At 37.4% G+C, this 25,389-nt stretch overlaps 1 protein-coding gene across 1 annotated transcript in view; it reads right to left on the bottom strand.

Annotated features, from left to right (window-relative positions):
* Exd1 (exonuclease 3'-5' domain containing 1) overlaps window positions 1-25,389 on the bottom strand; it is a 36,155-nt gene that overhangs the window by 9,289 nt on the left and 1,477 nt on the right. The window contains exons 2-8 of the mRNA XM_015480806.2: window positions 21,904-21,972; window positions 18,439-18,496; window positions 18,017-18,144; window positions 11,896-11,954; window positions 8,485-8,571; window positions 3,596-3,700; window positions 3,436-3,516 (exon numbers count right to left, since the gene is read on the bottom strand). Of these exons, the coding sequence (XP_015336292.1) occupies window positions 3,436-3,516; window positions 3,596-3,700; window positions 8,485-8,571; window positions 11,896-11,954; window positions 18,017-18,144; window positions 18,439-18,496; window positions 21,904-21,972 (587 nt within the window). The remainder of the gene's footprint in view (window positions 1-3,435; window positions 3,517-3,595; window positions 3,701-8,484; window positions 8,572-11,895; window positions 11,955-18,016; window positions 18,145-18,438; window positions 18,497-21,903; window positions 21,973-25,389) is intronic.

Raw genomic sequence — 25,389 nt, 5'->3', positions numbered from 1 at the left:
AAAAAAATTAATAAAAAATACATGGAGTATTGAGTTATACTAGTCGTGTATTCACATAAGAACATAGGAAAAGTTATGCCTGATTCATTCTACTGTCTTTCCTATTTCCAAACCCCCTTCCTTCCCTCATTTCCCTTTGTCTAATCCAATAAACAGCCCTCCCTCCACCATTTTTTTTTTTTTTAATTGTGAGACAGGGTCTCACTAAGTTGCTCAGGCCAGCCTCAAACTTGCCATCTTCCTATCTTAGTCTCTCTACTAGCTGGGATTATAGGAATATGCCACCACACCTGGGTAAAGTGTTCTTATCCACTTTCTTTTATTTGCCTAGTATAATGTCATTTACTATACTTTGATGCCTGTGGGAACCAAAAGGAAAAGAAAGGAAAGGACTGGGCAAAGGAAAATAAACTTGAGAATTTTTTTCTATTATCTATTAGCAACTTTATTAATAAAAGTTTTGGTATGAAAAGCTAATCAAATTAAGAATTTCAATACCTAGGGGCTGAGGTTGTGACTCAGTGCATGTTTGAAGCACTGGGTTGGATCCTCAGTACCACATAAAAATAAATAAATAAAATAAAGGTATTGTGTCCATCTACAACTAAAAAAATATTAATTTTTTAAAAATTAATTGCAATAACTATTTATGATAGGCTGAATAATGATCCCCATAATATGGCATTCTAATCACTGGAACCTTTGAATATTATTTGATATGGCAAAAGGGACTTCACCACTGTGACAAGTTAAGGACCTAGAGATGAGGGGATTATCCTGTATCACCTGAGTGGACTCTAAATGTACCCACAAGTGTTTCCTTTTTTCTTTTTTTAATTTTTTAGCTGTATTTAGTATTATTTATTTATATTTATTTATTTTTATTTTTTTTAGTTGTAGATGGATGTAATACCTTTATTTTATTTATTTATTTTTATGTGGTACTGAGGATCCAACCCAGGGCCTCATACACACTAGGCAAGCACTCTAGCACTGAGCGACCACCCCAGCCCACAAGTGATACTTTAAAAAGGAGACAGGGAGATTTTATTATGGTCAGAGGAGAAGGTGACCCAGTGGTGGTAACAGAGAAAAGAAGGATGCATTTTAAAGATGGAAAAAGGGACCATAAGGCAAGGAATACAAGTAGTCACTAGATACTAAAAAGTAAAGGAAAGTCTCTCCCCTTGAGAGCCTCCATAAGAAACCCTGCTGCCACTGAAGTCAGAAACACTGACTTCAACCTAGGAAAAGTGATTTGAGACTTCTGATCTCCAGAATTGTTTGATAATATATTTGTGTTGTTTTAGATCACCAAATTTGTGGTGATTTGTTACATCAAGAATAGGAAACAAATATACTGCGTTAATGGAAAACAAATTGGTAAAATTCTAAATTCCTGTTTTTGCACTATGGAAATCTAAAAAGAAAATTTTGGAAAGATATGCTGGAGGCTACACTAGAAATACATATGAGTTCTAATCAAGAAGCCTAATGGAGCAGGTGCACTGTTGTGGGCTCGGGAGGCTGAGGAGGAGTATTGCAAGTTCAAGGAAGTATTGCAAGCTCAGCAATTTAGTGAGGACCTAAGCGATTTAGTGAGACTGTCTCAAAAAAATGGCTGGTTACTTAGCTCAGTGGTAAATTTCCCCTGGGTTAAATCCCTAGTACCCCATCTCCTCATCCCCTCAAAAAGAAACCTGATGGTCTCAAGGGAACAATGAACAATTCTCTTACATTTTGGAGTAAGCATAGCATAGAAGACATCTCTATGCTATTAGTCAAAGCTCTTGAGAGAAGCCCCAAAGGAATATGAAAATAAGAAAAATGACATAAAATTTATTATAAACATGTATAAAGAGCAAAATTGAATCATACATAGTAATGAAATTGAACTTTTAGGAATTGCTGCTCAAAAATAATTGGCCAATTCATTAGTTTAATTCCTCTTCACAGCCCTGAGTATATGTATCCCTTTCATTGGCATAAACCTAAAAACTAGAAGAAAATAAAGAATGCAAAATGAAGGACTGGGGATGTGGCTCAGAGATAAAGCACCCCTGGGTTCAATCCCAAGTACCTAAAAACAAAACAAAACAAAACAAAATCCTCAAAAAAACATTTTAAAACTGGTGGTTTTACTGCTCTCACAAAAAAGCCAAAAATTAAGTCAGCTCTATGAGCTAACATAATCTAGAGATTTCTCATCTTTTAATACATATTTTTTTAGTTGTTGGTGGACCTTTTATTTACTTATTTATATGCAGTGCTGAAAATCGAACCCAGTGACTCACACATGTGAGGCAAGCACTCTACTGCTGAGCTACAATTCCAGTCCCAAGAGATTTCTCATTTTTGTCTCTCTCTCTCTCTCTCTCTCTCTTTTTTTTTTTTTTTTTGGCAGCAGGGATTGAACCCAGGGGCACTGAGCTACATTCCCAGCCTAAGTCTTTTCTATTTGTTATTTTGAGACAGGTACAGACTAAGTTGCTTAGAACCTCACTAAATTGGCAAGGCTGGTTTTGAACTTGAAATCCTCCTGTTTCAGCCTCCTGAGTTGCTAGGATTACAGGCATGTGCCACCATGCCTGGGTTTCTTTTCAGTTTTTTTTTTTTAGGTTGACACAATATCTTTATTTTATATCTGTGTGGTACTGAGGATGAAACTCTGTGCCTCATGCATACTAGGCGAGCTCTCTACTACTGGGCCAAAACCCCAGTCCCCGCCTCTTTTCATTTTTGTTTTTAGGTCCTGGGATTGAACTCAGGGACACCTTACCACTAAGCTACATCCTCAACCTTTTTTATTTTAAAGACAGGATCTCATTAAATTACTGAGGCTGGCTTCCAACTTCTAATTCCCCTGCCTCTGCCTCCCAAAGCACTGGGATTACAAGCATGCACCACTGTGCCCAGCAGTTTTCTCATTTCTCTAAGGCCTCATAGATATGAGTCAAATCATACCTCTTCAGCTATTTTGGGCCAGAATAGGGTTTGGGGGCATAGACAGAACAATCTATACCCCTGAGGTACAGAGATGGTAAAAGTCAATATGTGATTGCTCATTTCACAAAGTTTCCCATGTCAGACTTTAAATGACACATAAACCGCTCAAGGTTTCTGAATGGCATGGAGTATGGATTTTGCTTCTTATTTGACAAATTCTGGAGCAAAATGAGGAAAACAAATTACCAAGTAATTTTAACTTTTCTGCAGTTTTTTTTTTTTTTAGTTCACCAAATGTTCTCACATATTGTATAAACATCTTATATAAGAAGTGGGCAGAAATGGTGCATTAAGAGAGAGAGAGAGAGAGAGAGAGAGAGAGAGAGAGAGAGAGAGAGAGAGACTGACTTTTGATCATTTATCAGAACAAGGACTATTTTCTACCAGATGTCATGCACTGGTTTGAATCCAGTGTTTTCCTTTAAGTACCTGTGTGTCAAAGACATTATTTAGCATAATTCCATACTGATGAGAGAGGCAATCGGAAAGCCAGCGACAATCATGGATGACCTAAGGAATCAGAAGAGGGAGACAGTTATTAGAACCTGGTTGCTAATCTTCTAGCAAAGAAATCAGCTTAAATACTCACCTTTAGAATTCTCTTGTCTTCTAATATCATCTGAAGTCCATTGTTGAAAGCTCGACTTCCCAGAAGGAAAATGTCAAATAAGTAAACTCGGCTATTTGTGGCCACCTATAATAAACCACATCATTAGGATAAGGAGCAAGTGGGGAAGTGGATCTGAAGACCAAGAATATAAGACATAGGACTGGAGTTGTAGCTCAGCAGTAGGGCACTCACCTAGCATGTGCAAAGCACTGGGTTTGATCCTCAGTACCACATAAAAATGAATAAAAATAAAATAAAGGTATTGTGTCCAACTACAACTAAGAAAAAAAATTTTTTTAAAAGAATATAAGACGTGGGGGCTGGGTTTATGGCTCAGTGGTAGAGCACTCACTTAGCATGCATGAGGCATTGGGTTTGATCTTCAGCACCTCACAAAAATAAAATAAAGATATTGTGTCCACCTAAAACTAAAAAAATAATATTAAAAAAAAAAAAAGAATACAAGAGATGGGCCAGGTGTGGTGGTACACACACCTGTAATCCTAGTGACTCAGGAGGGTGAGATAGGAGGAGCACAAGTTCAAAGCCAGCCTCAGCAACTTAGCAAGGCCCTAAGTAACTTATAGAGACATTGTCTCAAAATAAAATAAATATAAAAAGGGTTGGGGATGTGGCTTAGTGGGAAAGCACTCCTGGGATTCCTGGTAGCAAAATAAAATAAGATAAAAGGACTAGAGCTAGAAATATAGCTCAGTGGTAGAGCACCCCTAGGTTCAATCCCCAATACAGCACACATGAAAAAAGAAAAAAAAAAAAAAAAAAAACCCTCAAATCCATAATACTTGTGAGTAACAAGGAATGGTCACTTTTGACCAGACTTCTAATCTGGTCAGCGGGTTTTAAGGAACACCATTAGGTGTAGAGACCCTTGGAGGCTTGGAGAGAGATGTTGTAGATCAAAGTGTGAGCTTCCTGCTGCCATGGTGATTGCTTGAGAAGGTTTGAGAAACCCAGGTCCCTGCGTTGACCATTCTAGCAGCATCCTTCACCCTGAGAAAGCTCAGCCATTATTTATCTCAGCTGCAGTGTGAATGATATCCCCTCCCAGGGGANACAAGGGAGAGAATTTTTTTTTTTTTTTAAGAGAATTTTTTTTTTTAAGTTTTTGGCGGACACAACATCTTTGTTTGTATGTGGTGCTGAGGATGGAACCGGGCCACATGCATGTCAGGCGAGCGCGCTACCGCTCGAGCCACATCTCCAGCCCCCGCCATTGTCCTTTCTCACCTTCTAAGCAGCTGGGATTGCAGGTATGTGCCACCACACCCAGCTACAGTCTTAACTTTAATGTTTACCAGTTTCACCTATGCCATTCTAATTGTGATATGTGAAATATGTATTTAATCCCCCTCTAATTTCCAGACTTACAGCTTCAGAAACCCTTGGAGTCTCCATAGTGATGAGTGTCTTTTATATGCTAATGAGAAGAAAATAGGGCTGGGGATGTGGCTCAGTGCTCAAGTATTCCCGAGTTTAATCCCCAGGTACCAAAAAAATTTAAAAAGTAAACAATAAATAAACACACAAAAGGTCTGAGTTTGGAGGGTTTCTAGATAGCTAAGCATAAGGAAGTTTCTGGAGGGTGGCATACCCCTTCTTTCAACATTTTACCCTATGGGTCTCTTCCATCTGGCTGATTATCTGCATCCTTTATAACCTTTATCTTATATGAGTAAATGTGAGTAAAAATGTTTTCCTGGGTTCTGTGAGTTACTACAGCAAATTAATTAAACCTGAAAAGCTAGTTGTGGGAACCCCCAATTTATAATCAGATACAGGTTGTGTCCTGTGCTTCTGACTGGTATCTGAAGTGAGGGGCTGTCTTGTGGGACTGAGTAATTATTAATTCTGTGAAAAATAAAAAGTTTGTTCAAGAAAAGAAAAACAATCTGGATCACCAGGAAGTAACAGTTCAAGACACAGTATTACTAACATAAATCTTGAATTCTGTCTTAACTAAAAATTGTGATGTAACTAAGTTAGGAGGTGCTATGAAGGTGCTAAAAGGAGCATTTTTACTATAGTAAATGTTCACAGAAAATGTGTAAAACTTATGAATCAAGATACAGCAATACACACATTATTAAAAATAATAATAATCTTTCCCAGCTTTGACCTATCTTTCTGAGTATTTCAATATGTTAAAAGTAGTAACCTTTACAAATGAATTATCTTTCACTGTGCTTTTGAAAATATAATTGTCTTTCAATGTGCTACATAAATTTACTTTGCTTTAACAACTGTATAATGAAAGTCTTAAAAAAAACTGCCTCTGAAGGAGTATTAGTGTAAGAATTTTTCTTTCCTCGTTAAACTTTTACCATTATTTGATTTTTTTTTTTTTTTGGCTTTTAATGCACAGTTGATGTGATACTTGGATTTAAAAAAATAATCATCTTACAAATTTTTTTTTTAATTTAAAAAATTTAAAAAAATAATCATCTTTGGGCTGGGACTATAACTTGCCTAGCACTCATGAGGCACTGGGTTTGATCCTCAGCAACACATAAAAATAAACAAATAAAACAAAGGCATTCTATCCATCTACAACTACAAAAAGAATTTTTAAAAATTAATCATTGCAGGAAGCCACCCATTAATTACTTGAGGGTCTTCTCAAGTAATGGAGCCACAAAGATTTAGTTTTTTCCTTGAGAACTATCTTTGGCTCCCAGGGGTGCATTAGATTGCCCGAAGCAGATGACCTCTGTTTCCAATGAAATAGGAAGACCCCTCCTGTAGCTCCAAAGTTGGGTGTAACCTGTTGGGAACTGGACCTGTTGGAACCTCCTACCCTATTTGGCAAAGAACATTCCATGGAAAATCTTTGATGATCCCTCATATAAATAAAGCAAGAGTAGGCTCCATTTTGCTCTTTTCAGTATAGAAGCTTGATCCCTAAGATTGGCTAGCCCATCCTGCCCCTGCTTTTAAAATTTTCTGTGTCCTGTGAATTTTTTTTTTTTTTTTGCCACACTATTTTCCTTAGCTTTTATTTGACAGCCAGCGCATTCCACCAAGAGGAACCCCATTTTCAACTGCCCGTGTGGGACATGGGTGGGAACCATCTTTCTCATTCCCCAGCCATCTTGGTGGCTTCTCTTGGTTGGAGCTAACCCACACCTTAATGCTGGAAGATGACAAAAACATCACTGGAGGCTATTAACGTAAGTGGAAAGTATGTGCTAGAGTTCAAGGGTATTCTGAAGATAATTAGGCAGGGCAAAGTGAAATTGGTCATCCTCACCAACACTTTCCCAGTTCTGAAGAAATCTGAAACAGAGTACTAAGCCATGTGGCCTCAAATTGCTAAACACCATCATGGCAATAATACTGAAATGGGCACAACATGCACAAAATAATACAGATTATGCCCAGTGGCTATCATAGATCTGGGTGATTTCTGATATTGTTAGAAGGTGGCTATCATAGATCTAGGTGATTTCTGATATTGCTAGAAGGTAGATACATCTCAGAACAGACTGTGAAAAGCAAAACATGCAAAAAAAATTGTTTTAACTTTTTTGGGGGATGGGGTGAATAATAGAAGTTCAGTGGAGTAGACAAAGGAGAAAGAAGGGAAGGGAGGGAGGATGGGAATAGGAAAGACAGTAAAATGATTCAGACATAACTTTCCTATGTTCATATATGAATACACAAGAATGAGATTCTAATTTGTATAAGTGGGGCTGGGGATGTGGCTCAAGCAGTAGCGTGCTCGCCTGGCATGCGTGCGGCCCGGGTTCGATCCTCAGCACCACATACAAACAAAGATGTTGTGTCCGCTGAAAACTGAAAAATAAATATTTAAAAAAATTCTCTCTCTCTCTCTCTCTCTCTCTAAAAAATAAATAAACTTTTAAAAAAATAGAATAAGTTATACTGCATGTATGTATAATATGTCAAAATACACTCTAATGTCATATATATACAAAAAGAATAATTTTTTTAAAAATGCCAGAGATTGTTTAAAAAAAATTAAACACATAAGCCCAAGGGCTTGATTGGGGAAAATGTGCCTATTAATTTGCTTCCAGTCACAAAGAGGACATCTATAACTAATTGGATAGTCATTCCCTTTGGTACTTAGGAAATTAAAGGGGACAAATTCAGAAATAACCTAGAGTTATCCAAGCATGTATTACCAGAAAGTCCTTCATTCTGTTTTGTTAGAGAAAAGTTTTTTTGTTTAAGTAATTTGCTTTTGTGCTAACTTGGTTTTCTAAGAGCTAAGGTTTACCAATTAAGTGCAGGGAACAAGAGAGAGGCAATCTAATACCAAGCAAAATTAGGCTCAGCCACCTCTATTCCTTTTCCTTGGAGAAGTTGAATATTGCAGAAGGAGGAATTTAAGAGGGCAGATTTCTAACTCAGTTGGCTATATTCTTAGAAAAAATATTCTCATAGTGACTCAAACCGCTGGTTGAGGATACAGCTTGCTCTCTTGACCACCTTGCATACTGATGCTTCTGGCTTGACTCAAAGGTAGCTTACTCATCCTCTAGTTATTTAAGGCTCACTTCAAACTTCTTTTGATATAATGGTACCCTCATCTCTAGGAAACTCACCTAGTGTGGCAGAGACATGTATCAAACCTAACTTCAGAAAGATGGTCAAAGTTGGGAAAGAAGATCTCCTGCAGAATCTGTGAGATAGCAATGATAGCTATTAAAGTGAATCTATTAGAAGTTCCTTCTTTTGAAAAGAATAAATTGAGCACTAAAAATATGAGGTACATTCCCAACAAGTTACAGAATAATAATAGCAGGGATAACAGAGAGAAGACAATTAATAATATATTGAATGTACAATTATTTAAAAATAAAACGTTTTAAAAAATCTTTTACCTGAAGCCAACACAGTTTCCCATGGCGGCACACGTTAGCTCCTTCTGCAGCCACACTCAGGACACTCTGCTTCTTGATATGGAGCATCTGGTAAGATAAGGAAGAAAAGGGACAGGTGTGGTGGTGCACACTTGTAAACTCAGCACTCAGGAGGTTGAGGCAGGAGGATCAGAAGTTCAAAGTCAGTCTTAGCAATTTAGGAATACCCTATCTTAAAATTAAAACTAAAAAAAATAAATAAAAATAAAAACAGGGCTAGGAACATAGCTCAGTGGTAGAGTGTCAATGGATTCAATCCCCAGTAGAAGAAGAAAGGAGGAGGGAGAAAAAGAAGGGGAAAGAAAGGGGAAGAAAAAGAGGAAAAGAAAGGAGGAGAAAAAAAGAAATTCCAGGGAACAAATATTGTCATGATAACACCATGAATGGCATCTGTGATAAACAAAGTACATCATTTTCTCTAATTTTTTTTGTTTGTTTTTGGTACTGGGGATTGAACACAGGAGAATTTTACCACTGAGCCACATGCCCAGCCCTTTTTATTCTGAAACACGTTTTCGCTGAGTTGCCCATGCTGGTCTCAAACTTGTGATCCTCCTGCCTCAGCCTCCCAGATGGCTAGAATTATAGGTGTACACCATTGTATCTTGCCTCAACTTACAAATTTGACCAATCTAAAACACTGATTCAGATTCACAAGCATACATAAATCATCACTGAACACTTCTGATCCTCTTTTTAGTTTTGGTAAATGTATTCCACAACTGGAAGATAAATCACTCATACCCCAAATGCTAATGAGAATTAATTATAAGTGATACCTTTTATTTTCACAGATGGTGCTGGAAAAATTCTAGTATTTAAGCCAAGATTCTTTAGGCAAACTGTGGTGCCCTAACACAGGCAATTTACTACATCTGAAAGGAACACAATAACTACTGTTCAGAATTACAGAAATAAGTGGGGTGAGTGTGAGGTGTCACATGCCTGAAATCCCAGCAACTTAGTATTGCTGAGGTATGAGAATTACAAGTTTGAGGCCAGCCTCATTAACTCAGTGAAGCTCTAAGAAACTCAGCTCTGTTTCAAAATAAAAAATAAAAAGTCTTGGGGCTGGGGTTATGGCTCAGCAGTAGAGCACTCACCTAGCACGTGTGAGGCTCTGGCCTCAATCCTTAACACCATATAAAAATAAATAAATAAAATAAAGGCATTGTGTCCAACTACAACTAAAATAAATAAATAAATAAAAAGTATTAAAAGACTTGCAGCTATCACCCAGTGGTAAAGCACCCCTGGGTTCAATCCCCAGTACAAAAAAAATAAATACAAAATAAAAGGCAAAGTATCTAAATAGATAGTTCACCAAAGAAGTGACACAAGTGGTCAATAAGCTCACAGAAAGATGTTCATCATTTTTAGACATCAAGGAAATGTAAATCAAAATCATAATGAAATACCCCTTCACACAAGCCAGATGACTATAATAAAAAAATGACAGATAATAACAAGTATTGACAAGGATATGAAAAAAGTAAAAATCCTCATATACTACTAGTCAGGATGTAAAATATCACAGGCAGCAGCTTTGGAAAAGTCTGGCCAGTCCTCAAAAAGTTAAAAAGTTACTAAATAATCCAGTAAATTCCCTACAAGGTATCTATCCAAGAAAAATAAGTTTTATTTGGATATGTTCATATAAAAACTTGTATATGAATGTTCATAGAAGCATTATTAATAACACCCCTAAAGTATAAACAACTCAAATGTCCATCAAATGGTGAATGAGGGCTGGGGATATAGCTCAGTTGGTACAGTGCTTGCCTCATATGCACAAGGCCCTGGGTTCAATCCCCAGCACCACACACACACACAAATATATGGTGAATGAATAAAATGTAGTATATCTATAAATATAGTATTATTAAGCAATAAGAAGATAAAAAGAAGTAAAATGCTAATATACCCTACAGCATGGATGAAATTTCCAAACGTTATGTTAAATATTCAAAGATCACCTATTTCATGACTGATTTTATATTAAATGTCCTGAAGAGTTAAATTCACAGAGACAGAAAGTAAATTAGTGGTTGCTGGGGGCTGAGACAGGGTTGGGAGTAATGGCTAAAAGGTGGGGAGCATGGGGTTTCTTTCTAGAGTATTGAAAATATTCCAAAATTCATTATGATGGCAGAGAGACAACTCTGTGAATACCCTAAAGGCCAGTGAGCTATACATTTTCCAAAGGTGAATCATATGACATTTGAATTATATCTCAATAAAGGTTTTAAGAAAAATAAAAAAGAATCTGTTGAAACTCTTCCCTTTAAAAATGCACCCCCCACACACACATGTACAAGCCTGCATCCAACAGAAAGTTCAGTTATTCTCCTAAAGCCCATCTGTGCACTAGTCTGTAGGCTAATTAGTTTTTGCCACTTCTCAAATTAATAAATGATTATTGAGAAACTGCCTAGGTACAGCATCCAGGGTGTTCCTTTTAAAATCAAAGTCAGATAACTTCTGACTGTTCTCTGAAACTGTCAATGGCTTTCCATGTTACTCAGGTCAAAATCAAAATCCTGAAAAGCCTGACCTGATCTGCCTCCCACCCACTTCTATCTCCTACCACTCTTCTCTATTGTGGTCCAATCACACTAACCTCCCTGCTGTTCCTCCACACAAGTCAGGAACGCTTCAGCCTCCAGCTTTTTGTACATGCTAATTCTACTTTGCTTAAATTCTTCACCCAGATACCCACACGACTAGCTTCCTTACTTCCTTCAGGTCCCTATTCCAATGTCATCTCTTCAGAGAAGTTTTTCTTGTCCATCCATATGAAATAGGACCTCCCTGTCACCACTCTATTCTCTATGCCTTGTTTTTTCTTCATTGCAATGACTGCCAGCTAATACACAATTATCTATTTACTGTCCTTTTAAAGAATTTTTTAAGTTGTAAACAAACACAATACCTTTATTTTCCTTATTTTTTTAATGTGGTGCTGAGGATCAACCTGAATGTCTCATGCATGTGAGGCAAGTTCTCTGCCACTGAGGTATAACCCCAGCCTTCTTTACTATCTTATATAAGGATGTAAATTCCTTGAGAGTTAGAATTTTGTCTTGATTATCTCAGAACAATGCCCGACATGTAGCAAACACCCCAAATATTTTGTTGAGTTAATAGAGAAACATGTCAGGCATCAAAGATCTTATAATTAAAAAAAAAATCTATAGGCGGGCAGGCTGGGGTTATGGCTCAGTGGTAGAGCACTTGTCTTGCACGTGCAAGTCCCTGGGTTCGATCCTCAGCACCATATAAAAATAAATAAATAAAGTTTTTTAAAAAAATCTATGAAACACAAATATAATACCATTCCCAATATTAGAAATGATTGAGGATAATACTTACTGCAGCACCAAACTTCTGCTGGAACTGATCAATGACTATGTATGTCACCTCTTCTTCCTCTATAAGAGAAGCATAGCATTAAATATATTTATCTTCCTTGGCAATAGAAAAGCCTTCCCACCAGCTTTGGCCACACTCATAAACTCTTACTCTATTGTATCTCAAATGTCTACTGTTGTTTCATTATCATCTGTGTCAGTCCCTCCCGCAGAAAATACAAATCAGCATCCTGTTTGTCCATTAAGAGTAGATAAAAGTCCTACTAACTATAACCTTATCCCCTCTACAATACTAGGGGTTGAACCCAGGTGTGGTATACTATTGTATACCACTGAATTATGTTCCCAGCTCTTTTTATTTTTTAACTGAAACACATTCTAAATTGCTAAGACTGGCTTTGAACTTGTAATCCTTTTACCTCAGCCTCCTGAGTAGCTGGGATTATGGGTATGTGCCACTATGCCAGCAATAATCTTACAAATGAACTATCTATTCATTTCCTGTGGTAATCTGTAATATTTCCCTACTCATAGATATGCTTTTTTTTTTTTTTTGTACTGGGGATTGAACCCAGGGCACTGTACCACTGAGCTATATCTCCAGTCCTTTTTATTCTTAATTTTGAGACAGGGCTCTCTCTAAATTGCTGAGGGTCTTGTTAAATTGCTAAGGCTGGACTCAAACATGAAATCTGCCTGCCTCAAGCTCCTGAGTGGCTGAGATTACAGTCTTGTGCTCCCACACCTGGAAAGATTTGTTTTGAACACCTCAAGTCATGCACTTTTATTTATTGATTGATTGATTGAGTCAGGGATTAAACCCAGGGGCAATTAACCACTAAGCCACGTCCCCAGTCCATATTTATTTTGAGACAGGATCTCACTAAATTTCTGAGGCTGGCTTTTTGAACTTGTGATCCTCCTGCCAGCCTTCCAAGTAGTTGGGATTATAGGAGTGTTCCAATGCACCTGGCAAATCATGTACTTTTTTTTTAATATTTATTTTTAGTTTTAGGTGGACAAATATCTTTATTTTTATGTGGTGCTGAGAATCGAACCCAGTGCCTCATGCATGCTAGGCGAGCTCGCTACCACTTGAGCCACATCCCCAGCACCATTCAATCATGTACTTTTTTAAAGCGTGTTTATAAAACAAAGTAATGGTTTAAAAGAAATGAGCCCTGGAGATGGGCCTATGCCCAATTTTTTAGAGTTCTCTAGGTACTAATAATTATTTTTTAAAAATGATATAATTGAAAATAATTAGATTATAGGAGGTATGGCCCAGTAGAGTAATTGCCTTTAGGCCCTGTGTTCAATCCTCAGTAGTAATAACAATAATCTAGTTGTATAATTTAACATAGAGGAGGTCTTCTTCTTTTCCTTGTCTTTCTTTTTTGTGGTGTTGGTTTGAATATAGGGCCTCGTACATGCTAGACAAGGGTTCTGTTATTGAGCTATATCCCCAGTCCCTCTTTAGCTCCCAACCTCTAAGGCGGAGTGCCACTGGACACATACATTTTCCCTTTGTACCTACACTCTCTTGGTGACCTCATCTAGTTTTAGATTTTAAATAAATATCATCTATGGGCTTACTTCTTAATCCTTTCTCATACCTTGCTTCTCATCTTAAGCTTTTATTCAAATTTAAATTGACCAAAACTGAATTCTTAATCAGCTTCTCAAAATCTTTTCCACTCATAGTCTTTCCTACCTCATTATAATAGCAACTCCACACTTCTAGCTGCTCTTATAAAACCCCTGAAATTGTCCTTGATTCCTCTCTTTATCTCATACCAATATTTGTCAGTATGCCCCATGGGCTCTACCTTTAGCATATATTCAGAATTCCAACACTTCTTACTCTACTGCCACCATCAGGGTCTAAGGCCACCATATCCAACTGTTTTAATTATTTCTTAGCTTCCTGACTGGTATCCATGTTTTTACCTTTGCTCCACTTTCAGTACCCATATAACATCCAGAATGAGCTTTTAAAAAAAAAAAAAAAAAAGAAATATTTATTATTTCTCATTACTGTGTAAATTGACTAGATGCTTCTGTCAGTCCTGTTTGGGAACTTTATGCATAAAGTGAGCTTTTTAAAATAGAATTCAGGGGGCTGGGGATGTGGCTCAAGCGGTAGCGTGCTCGCCTGGCATGCATGCGGCCCAGGTTCGATCCTCAGCACCACATACAAACAAAGATGTTGTGTCTGCCGAAAACTAAAAAATAAATATTAAAAATTCTCTCTCTCTCTCTCTCTCTCAAAAAAAAAAAAAAGAATCAAAAAATGGGACGGTATCAAACTTAAAAGCTTCTTCACAGCAAAAGAAACAATCAAGAATGTGAAGAGAGAGCTTACAAAATGGGAGAAAATCTTTGCCATCTGCACCTTGGAAAGAGCATAAATCTCCAGGATATATAAAGAACTCAAAAAACTTAACACCAGGTGCCGGGTGCATCGGTGCATGCCTGTAATCCCAGTCTTGGGAGGCTGAGCCAGGAAGATCACAAGTTCAAAGCCAGCCTCAGTAACAGTGAGGCAATAAGCAACCCAGACCCTGTCTCTAAATAAAATATAAAATAGGGCTGGGGATTTTTTGTATTTTATTTTATTTTTTAAAGTCACATAAAACAGAGAAGATTTATTTATTTTTTTAAGAGAGAGAGAGAGAATCTTTAATATTTATTTTTTAGTTTTCGGCAGACACAACATCTTTGTTTGTATGTGGTGCTGAGGATCAAACCCGGGCCGCACGCATGCCAGGCAAGCGCACTACTGCTTGAGCCACATCCCCAGCCCTTTTGTATTTTATTTAGAGACAGGGTCTGTGATGTGGCTCAGTGGTCAAGTGCCCCTGACTTCAATCGAACCTCCGCCCCCGCCCCCCCCCAAAAAAAACCTTAACACCAAAAAAACCAAATAACCCAATCAATAAATGGGCAAAGGAACTGAACAGCCACTTCACAGAAGAAATAGGATCTGTCAACAAATATATGAAAAAATATTCAACATCTCTAGCAATTGGAGAAATGCAAATTGAAACTACACTGTGATTTCATCTCACTCCACTCAGAATGGCAATTATCAAGAATACAAGTAATAATAAGTGTTGGCGAGGATGTGAGGAAAAAGATACACTCGTACATTGCTGGTGAGACTGCAAATTGGTGCGATCACTCTAGAAAGCAGTATGGAGAGTCCTCAAAAAACCTGGAATGGAACTACCATTTGACCCCATTATCCTACTCCTTGGCATATAACCAAAGGAATTTAAGTCAGCATACTATAGTGACACAGCTACATCAATGTTTATAGCAGCTCAATTCACAATAGCTAAGCTATGGAACCAATCTAGGTGCTCTTCAACAGATGAATGGATAAAGGAAATGTGGTACATATACCCAATACCCAATAGAGTATTACTCAGCCTTAAAGAAGAATGAAATTATGGCATTTGCCGATAAACTAGAGACTATCATGTTAAGTGAAATAAACCAATCCCAAAAAAACAAAGGTCGAATGTTCTCTCTGATATGTGGATGTTGACTCACAATAGGTGGTGGGTAGATTAAAAGAGAGGAAGTGAAAGGAGGGGAGGAGGGATGAGAATAGGAAAGACAGTAGAATGAATCAGACATAACTTTCTATGTTCATATACGAATATACAACCACTGTAACTCCACATCATGTACAACTAGAAGAATGGGAAATTACACTCCATGTATGAACTTGTATGTATAATATGTCAAAATACATTCTACTCCCATGTATAACTAAAAAGAACAAAGAAAAAAACAAAAACAAAAAAACTTTCCGGTGAAAAATTGGAGTTAAAATATATTCTATAGGGCTGGGGCTATAGCTCAGTGGCAGAGCACTTGCCTAGCATGTGTGAGGCACTGGGTTCAATCCTCAGCACTACAAAAAAATAAATAAATAAAATAAAGTCATGCTGTCCATCTATAACTATAATTTTTAAAAAAATAATATTTATAATAGTATAAAAATATGAAATAGGGTTGGGGCTGGGGCTCAGTGGCAGAGCACTTGCCTGGCATTTGTGAGGCATTGGGTTTGATCCATAACACCTCATACAAAAATAAATAAAATAAAGGCGTGCTGTCCATCTACAACCACAAAAAAATTTTAAAAATACAAAATAATTATGGGTAAATAGGATATAAGATATGAGAGACTTTAAACTCTAAGAATTATAAAACACTGCTGGGAAATAAAAGAAGATCTAAACAAATGGAGAAATATACCAGGTTCAAATATTGGAATACTCAATATTGTTCATATGTCAATATTTCCCAAACTTGTGTATAGATTCAATATATCCCAATTAAAAGTCTAGAGATTTTTTAGCTTAAGAAATGGAGAAACAGATTCTGTGTATATATATATATATATATATATATATACATATATATATTTTTTTTTTAAATACGTATTTTCTAGTTGTTGATGGACCTTTATTTTATTCATTTATTTATATGTGGTGCTGAGAATCGAACCCAGTAGCTCAGAGGTAGAGCGCTTGCCTAGCACATGTAAGGCACTGGATTCTATCCTTAGTACCACATAAAAATAAATAAAATAAAGGGGTTGTGGCTCAGTGGTAGAGTGCTTGTCTAGCATGTTTGAGGCACAGGTTTTCTGAGGAATCTCCATACTGCTTTCTAGAGTGATTGCATCAATTTGCTGTCCCACCAGCAATGCACGAGTGTACCTTTTTCCTCACATCGTCACCAACATTTATTGTTACTTGTATTCTTGACAATTGCCATTCTAAGTGGAGTGAGATGAAATCAGGTTCTTAACACCATATCTAAATAAATAAATAAATATCCATCAATAACTAAATTTTTTTAAAAAGGTATTGTGTCCATAAAAACATTTTAAAAGAGAGAGAGGAATAAATGGGAATTCATCAAAATTAAAAATATCGGGCTGGGATTGTGGCTCAGTGGTAGAGTGCCTGCCTAGCATGGGCGGGACCTGGGTTTGATCCTCAGCACCATATAAAAATAAAGGCATTGTGTTGTGTCCATCTACACCTAAAAAATAAATATTTTTTTAAAAAAGAGTTTAAAAAATTAAGAATATCCATTCTACAAAAGATATTTTAAGAAAAGGAAAAGTCAAACCACAGATATTTGGAGTAATCATTTGCCAAGCATTTCTCTGAGAACAAAACTTATATCCAGAATATAGAACTCACAACCCTGAGAAAGAAAACTAGCCAATAAGAAAATGGGCAAAAATTATGAAAAAAAAGTTCCATATTCAGATGGCAAATAAGCACAAGAAAAGACTCTTAGCATTCTTAGCCATCAGGAAAATGCAAATTAAAACCACAAAGAGATATTATTACATATGTATTAGAATGGCTAAATTTTTTTTAATTAAAAAAAAAAGTTCTCCAGTGACTTCTCTTCTCACTTCAGACAGTTAAGGCTGATATTCCTTCAAGGATCTAAAAACTCCTCCTTGACCATTCATCTAGTCTCATCTACTGTTTCTTTCTCTGCTCCAGTTCCACTCATCTCCTTGCTGTCTGAGTCCCTGGCATGTCCTATTTCAGGGCTTTTATGCCTTTTTTAAAAAATATTTTTTTTTTTAGTTGTAGAAGGACACAATACCTTTATTTTATTTACTTATTTTTATGTGGTGCTGAGGATGGAACCCAGTACCTCATACTTGCGAGATAAGCACTCTGTCACTGAGCCACAATGCCAGCACTATGCCTTGTTTTTTATGGTTTTTGTTTTGGATGTACTAGGGATTGACAGGGATGTTCTATCAGCCTAGCCAAATACTTCTCATCATCATCATCTTCTTCTTCTTTTTTTCCTTTTGATATATGGGACTAGCATACAATATATTTTACTCATTATTCTTATTTGGTATCTGCCTCCTCCAGAGCTCAAGGAGGGCAGTATCTCCAATGCGCGGCTGTAGTATGCATTCACATATCAAGTGATATTTATTTTAATTCTGAGCCTAGAAGCAGTTGCTCAGCATTTCATATAGAATTTGGATTCAGGGTTATGCCAATTCTAAAGAGTTCTGAACTATAATAAAGAGAGCCTAGAAAATTCTGAGCACTCACCTGATGGACTATACTTCAGGTCATTTAGCAAAGAGGTAGTTGGCGCCTCAGAGGCAGGTGAAGCAGGCTCGCACACATTTAGGTCTTCATCCTTCATTTTATCTATCCTGGCTCTTTCTGTATTTAGACTACCCTTACAAAAGAACAACACTTAGATGAACTTGTTTTTAATTACTGTCATATTCAGATTTTTCCTCACATTAAGGGACTGTTGTTCTCCATTAAAGAGAGGATCCTTTCACACACTGTTTACATGGGCATAAGGATGCTATCTAGAGATGGAAGAGACATCCACATTTTCCTTCTCATTTCTCTCCCCTTAGGCCATTTTAGGAATCAAGCAGCTAGTGGATGAGAGTTAAGTCTTTCTCCCTACTGTGTATTTGGAAAACCTCATAATGAAGAAAATTATCCCATCATACCTAACAGAAGATGCCTTTTCTCTCACTGCACCTTGCTCCACTTCATCCAGCAGTTCCACTGAAAAATAACCAAATAGCTTCCAACAGTTTCCAATCAGAAAGCAATTAATCATCCTCAGCCCCACAGACCCAGTGTGACTATGTATTACAAATAGTAATTGGAAGCAAAGTGTTAGAACACAAAGGGCTACATTGGCCAGCAATAAATACAGCAAAAAAGACTATCAAAAGTACCATGGAAGGGGCTAGGGTTGTGGCTCAGCGGTAGAGCGCTCGCCTTGTGTGTGTGAGACCCTGGGTTCGATCCTCAGCACCACATAAAAATAAATAAGTGAAATAAAGGTATTGTGTCCAATTACAACTAAAAAATAAATAGTAAAACAACAACAAACAAACAAAAGTACCATGGAGGGGCTGGGGCTGTAGCTCAGTGGTCAAGGGCTTGCCCCACATGTGTAAAGCACTGGGTTTGATCCTCAGCACCACATAAAAATAAATAAAGATACTGTGTGTTCATCTACAACTAAATAAATTTTTAAAAAAGTACTATGGAGGGGTAAGGGGTGCAAAAGAGATGGTGGAATGAGATGGACATCATTACCCTAAGTACATGTATGAAGACACAAATGGTGTGAATATATTTTATATTCACAACCAGAAATATGAAAAATTGTGCTCTATATGTGTAATATGAATTGTAATGCATTCTGCTGTCATATATAACAAATTAGAATTAAAAAAATTAAAAAAGTACTATGGATTCCCAATATTATGTCCCAAGCTTCTTGGTTACTTAGCAGGATTAAAACTTCTCAATATGGCCCCCTTATCCTTTTACATCCCCAAGGCTGCCTTTGCTGTCATTCACATTGGTTCTAGAGTTTTTGTTTTACTCATCCCAATTCTAATGCGCCTTCCCTCACACTATACTGTTGAAGGGTAATCATATACAGATCTGTCACTGGCAACTCTCAGGCTAATGCCATTATTGCTCAGTGACATGAAAGGCAATGAAAATAGAGTGAAAATCCCAAAAGAATTACAAGAGAAATATTCCAAGGATATTATGAAACCATTTAGCTTTAACCTAATTGTTCAGGGAATCTAGGGAAACATTGTATTTCATTGATTCCGAGATGCACATTTTAAACAGCTCTGAAATTGATTGTGATTTACAATAATTGCACATTATAGCTGCATTGCAGCTTCTTTCTAAATGTTCAAAAAGTAAGAATCTTATAATTATTGACATCTTAGATTCAATACAGTACATTCAGTATTTTTTATTTTTCATGGAAAAAGTTTCTCAGAGGGCCACTGTGTTTCAAATGTCTTTTTTTTTTTTTTCCTGGTACCAGTGAATCTAAGGCAGCAAATTGGAATTTACTAAAAATGTCAATTAGTCATTATTGTGCTCTTGATAATTCTTACTCAAGGTGTTTTCTGGGGAAATTCCTTCATGGTTGATTAGGCCATGGGACAAAAAAGGAGAAAACCATCCTCTGAGCTTAAAAATTATGAATAAAGGTCAAGACCTCAGAGAGAATTTAGGAGAAAATAAATTATATGTGTACAGATTATAGAACTGGTTAGTGTCAGCCTTCTTTGGATTAGGGAGGTGTTCTAGTGATTCCTTCACTTCTTTACAAACTCAACCACCATTCAGTTCTGTTCTAGTCAAGTTCTGCTCTGCTACAAAGGCTATTTATCCCCCTTGGTGGTGCTGGGGATCAAACCCGGGCCTGTGCATGGTAGGCCAGCACAGTTATTGAGGTACACACTCAGCCCTGAAAAGGCTATTAAAACAAAAGTAAGAATTTCAGGGCTGGGGTTGTGGCTCAGTGGTACAGTGCTTACCTGGCATGTGTAAGGCAATGGGTTCAATTCTCAGCACCACATATAAATAAATAAATAATATAAGGATCCTTTGACAATTAAAAAAAAAAAAAGTAAAATTTTCACTTTCATTCAGTGGCACATGCCTATAATCCCAAAGGCATGGGAGGCATCGACAGGAAGATCTTGAGCTCAAAGCCAGTCTCAGCAATTTAAGGAGGCCCTAAGCAACTTAGCAAGACCCTGTGTGGTTGAGTGCCCTTGGCTTCAATTCCTGATACCAAAAAAAAAAAAAAAAAGCAAAAAGAATTTCACCTTTACTATCGCCATCTTCATCACCACTATAAAAAGAAGTTCAAGGTACAAAGCATTTATGGCAGCATACTCAGTAAGAAAGGACAGTGAGGTAGCTATCCAGACCTATCTAGCTTGAAGTAGCTCTGAATTGGCAATCATTAATTTGGTGAGATTTTTATCTCCTCCTGAATTCTAGTTTTCTCACAAAGTAAAGCAATCTTTCACACAGCTGGAAAGTTTTGTTTGCAGAAGTCCTCAAACTTTCCTCAGATCTGCTCCAACAGTGAGAAATGCATAGCCCTACATCCCAGAGTTCCTGTTCCTCTGCCCTTTCACCCTGCATTGATCTTTACTTCTCCTTGGAGGGCATCATTTGAGTTCTTGAAAGTGTATTGTACATCTTGCTCACAAACTGTTTTTCTCTTATCGGATTTGACTTATCTGAAGGGCAGACTAAATGAGCTTCTATAGCTACTCTTGAAGCAACAATTGGACCTACTCTTACTAAATGTCTTTGGCCAAAAGAAATGAGAACAAATTACATCCTGCAATTCCAAAATACAAAAGGTTGCTGGGTGCAGTAATGCATGCCTGTAATTCCAAAGATGTGAGAGGCTGAGGCAGGAGGATTATAAGTTCCAAGCCAGCCTCAGCAGCTTAGTGAGACCCTGCCTCAAAAAATAAAAAGGGCTGGGGATGCAGCTCAGTGACAGAGGATTCTTGGGTTCAATCCCTAGTATTACATTTAAATAAAATAAAAAATCTAAAAAGCTATGAGAACAAAATTTTTGTTTTAACTCTTGGTGGCAAAACCTGACTTGACAAACTTATTTATAGTCCACTTCATTTCACTGAGTGTGATTATTGACCCCTTTCTCTAGAAAAAAAAATGTTTTATTACAGGGTGTTATCTAGTCTATGTTGCATTTTCTAAAATCTCAGAACAATTCTGAATTCTCACATATGTGACTTCCAGTTCTCAGAAAAGGGATTGTGAATAGATGTTGAATGTTGGTGTTTGACTAGACTACTGACCAAGGCAAACCCTTCCTATTCAGGTTCCTGACTTGGCTTGCTGGCTGACTCTATAGTTATAAGTGGACCTCAGACTGAGAAACCAAATTGATTCTAATTCTGTGAGACTATTCTATTCATAGACATCCTCTGAAACAATATAAGAAAGGATATTTCTCAAACATCAACTTTGAGAATTTAAAAATGCAATATTAAAAGACAATACCTCATTTTATTTCAAATATTGGAATGAGAGAGAGCAGTAAGTTTACTATTATAAATCCCAATACCAGAATTTAGGGAACACAAAACTCTCACCATTCACAATCTCATGCCCAAAAAACATCTTCACTCCTGGAACACTCCGGCCTGTCTCCACATTCTTCACTGTTATAGAAAGTAATTCATTTGATTAATATTAAATATTATTTTCCTAAAACTGAGAGAGGCAATATGATACTTTTTAAAATTGCTACTTTATGTCATATTATATGCTTAAAAGAGACAATAATCTGATTCCTAACTCTTCTGTGCGTAAGAGAATTAGGAGTTTACGTGTCAAGTCCTCAATATACAGTCATGCTATCATTTTCTAGATGGAAGTACTATCTGTTTATTTCCACATCTCTCAGCAAAAATTAAAATAACTTGTTTCTTTTTTTCTTTCTTTTGGTACTAAGGATTAAACCCAAGGGTGCTTAACCACTGACCTGTTTATCCCCAGCGCTTTTTCATATTTTGCTTACAGATAGGGTCTTGCTGAGTTGCTTACAGCCTTGGTAAATTGCTGTGGCCGACTTTGAACTCATGATCCTCTAGCCCCAGCCTCCCAACCCGTGGCCTCAAACTTTCAATCCTGCTGCCTCAGCCTCCCAACTAACTGAGATTATAGGTATATGACACTGTGACCTATGGGAGACCTTGTGTTAAAAAAAAAAAAAAAAGACATAGTTTAGTGGTAGAGTGTCTCTGAATTCAATTCTCAGTTCTGAAATAAATAAAAATAAAATATCCCTCACCTTTGCCCAGTAATTTCATTTCTAGGAACTATTCCTAAAAAAATAGTTGTAAGTCCAAGTACAAAAAAGTTTAAGTCTTTTGCTTTACAATGTCCAATCATTAAATTGAAGTTTTAAATAACATGAGAATATGCTTCTTATAATATTAATTTAAAAACAGCAATTGGGTGGGGCTGGAATTGTGGCTCAGTGGTAGAACATTTGCCTAGCACATGTGAGGCACTTGGTTTGATCCTCAGTACCACATAAAAATAAATAAATAAAATAAAGGTATTATGTCCATCAACAACTAAAAAAATATTTAAAAAAAAAAACCCAGCAGCTGGGGCTGGGTGTGGTGGTTCACACCTGTAATCCCAGTGGCTCAGGAGGCTTGAGACAGGAAGATAATGAGTTCAAAGCAGCCTCAGCAAAAGCAAGGCATTAAGCAACTCAGTGAGACTCTGTGTCTTAATAAAATACAAAATAGGACTGAGGTTGTGACTCAGTGGTTGACTGCCCCTGAGTTCAATCCCTAGTACCCCCAGAATAATAATAAAATAAAATAAAATACAAAATAGGGCAGGAGATGTGGCTCTGGGGTTGAGTCCCTCTGAGTCAATCCCTGGTACCTGCCCCCTCCAAAAAAAAACCAAACAGCTGATACAGTGGTTGACACTTGTAGTCCCAGCTACTTAAAAGGCTGTGGCAGAAGAATTGCTTGAGGCCAGAAGTTCAAGGTCAGCCTGGGCAACATAATGAGACTCCTCCTGCTGTTTTTATTTATTTATTTATTTATTTTTGAGGAGGTACCAGGATTGAACTCAGGGACACTTGACCACTGAGCCACATCCCCAGCCCTATTTTGTATTTTATTTAGAGACAGAGTCTCATCAAGTTGCTTAGCACCTCACTTTTGCTGAAGCTGGCTTTGAACTTGAGATCCTCTTGCCTCAGCCTCCTGAGCTGCTGGGATTACAGGTGTGTGCCACTGTGCCCATGAGAATCCTGCTTTTAAAAAAATAAAAGTACCAACTCTGCAGGGCTGGAGTTGTAGCTTAGTGATAGAGCACTTGCCCAGCACATGTGAGGCATTGGGTTCCATCCTCTGCGCCACATAAAACTAACTAAATAAAGGTACTTGGCCCATCTACAACTAAAAAAATTAAAAAGTATATATGAACTGGGTGTGGTGGCACACACCAGTAGTCCCAGCAGCTTGAGAGGCTGAGGCAGGAAGATCACAAGTTTGAGGCCAGCCTCAGCCATTTAGGGAGACTCTGTCTCAAAAATAATAAAAAGGACTGGGTTTAGTGGTAAAGTAACTCTGGTGTCAATCCTCTGTACTATGCCCTACAAAAAAAGAGTACGTATGATAGATATAATTTATTATATCAACTATGTAAAATCTGTATAATCATACTGGGGAATGATATTGGTCAAATTATATTGTTATATCATGTGCATGTATAAATATGTAACAACAAATACTATCATTATGTATAATTATAATGCACTAATAAAAATATGTAAAAAAAATCTTTATAATTAGCCTATTAAAAAATACATCTGGACTAACCACCTTGGAAACAAGCACATGATATTTACTGCTTGTTGTTTACTCCATGCTACTTTTATTTTTATTTTTTTAGATGTTGGTGGATTTTTATTTTATTCATTTATTTATATGTGGTGCTGAGAATTGAACCCAGTGCCTCACACATGCTAAGCAAGTGCTCTAGCACTGAGCCACAACCCCAGCCCCTCCATGCTATTTATTCAGGTTTTCAATGTGTCCAATCTACCCTGAAGATAGGTATGAACTGTTGAACTTCCAGGACATTTCTTTAAGGGGAATGACTCAGATGAGAAAAACATCCTTTCCCCCTTTCCTTGTTTTCCTATCTGTAACTCTACCAGCTATCATTTGTCCTAGAGGTTTGAAGCCATGTGCTAAGGATAGTTGGGCAGAAAAAAGAAAATGTTGGATCCTTGCTGACATGAGAGAAGTCGCAGCAACCCTGTGATACCTGTCTTTTTTTTGGGGGGTGGGGGGTGGGGGGAGGTTAACCAGGGATTAAACTCAGGGGCACTCAACCACTGAGCTACATCCCCAGCCCTAATTTGTGTTTTATTTAGAGAGAGGGAGGGGCTCACTGAGTTGCTTAGCACCTTGCTTTTTGCAGAGGCTGGGTTTGATCAAAAGATCCTCCTACCTCAGCCTCCTGAGCTGCTGGAATCACAAGTGTGTGCCACCATGCCCAACACCTGTCTTCTTCTTCTTTTTTTTTTTAATACGGATTTTTTTACTTTGTTTATTTATATGTGGTGCTGAGGATTGAACCCAGGGCCTCACACATGCCACGCAAGCACTCTACCACTGAGCCACAATCCCTGTCTTCTTTTATATGAGAGAATACATTTCTAATTTGTTTAAGCCACTGGATGCAACATGGCATGTGGATGTGGTAGTTTGATCTGTCAGGCCACACATGCAACCAGTCATGTGTGGCCTGACAGATCAAACTACCACATGCCATACACTCAAATGGAAGCTAAGTGTGATTCCCGACACAGCATTAAGGTTTTTAGGCAACTGCTAGGTAAAGTGACGAATCCCAGTAGCCCTAGCAACTTGAGGAAGCTGAGTCAGGAGGATATCAAGTTTGAGAACAGACTCAGCAACTTAGGCCCTAAGCAACTTAGCAAGATCCTGTCTTAAAATAAAAAATAAAAAGTTTTAGGGATGTAGCTCAGTGGTATAGGGTCCCTAGGTCCAATCCCTAGTACCAAAAAAAAAAAAAAA

Source organism: Marmota marmota, unplaced genomic scaffold, assembly GCF_001458135.2.
Source record: "Marmota marmota marmota unplaced genomic scaffold, marMar, whole genome shotgun sequence".
NCBI lineage: Eukaryota > Metazoa > Chordata > Mammalia > Rodentia > Sciuridae > Marmota > Marmota marmota.
Note: the sequence above shows the minus strand (reverse complement) of the source record. Positions and strands in the feature narration are given on the sequence as shown.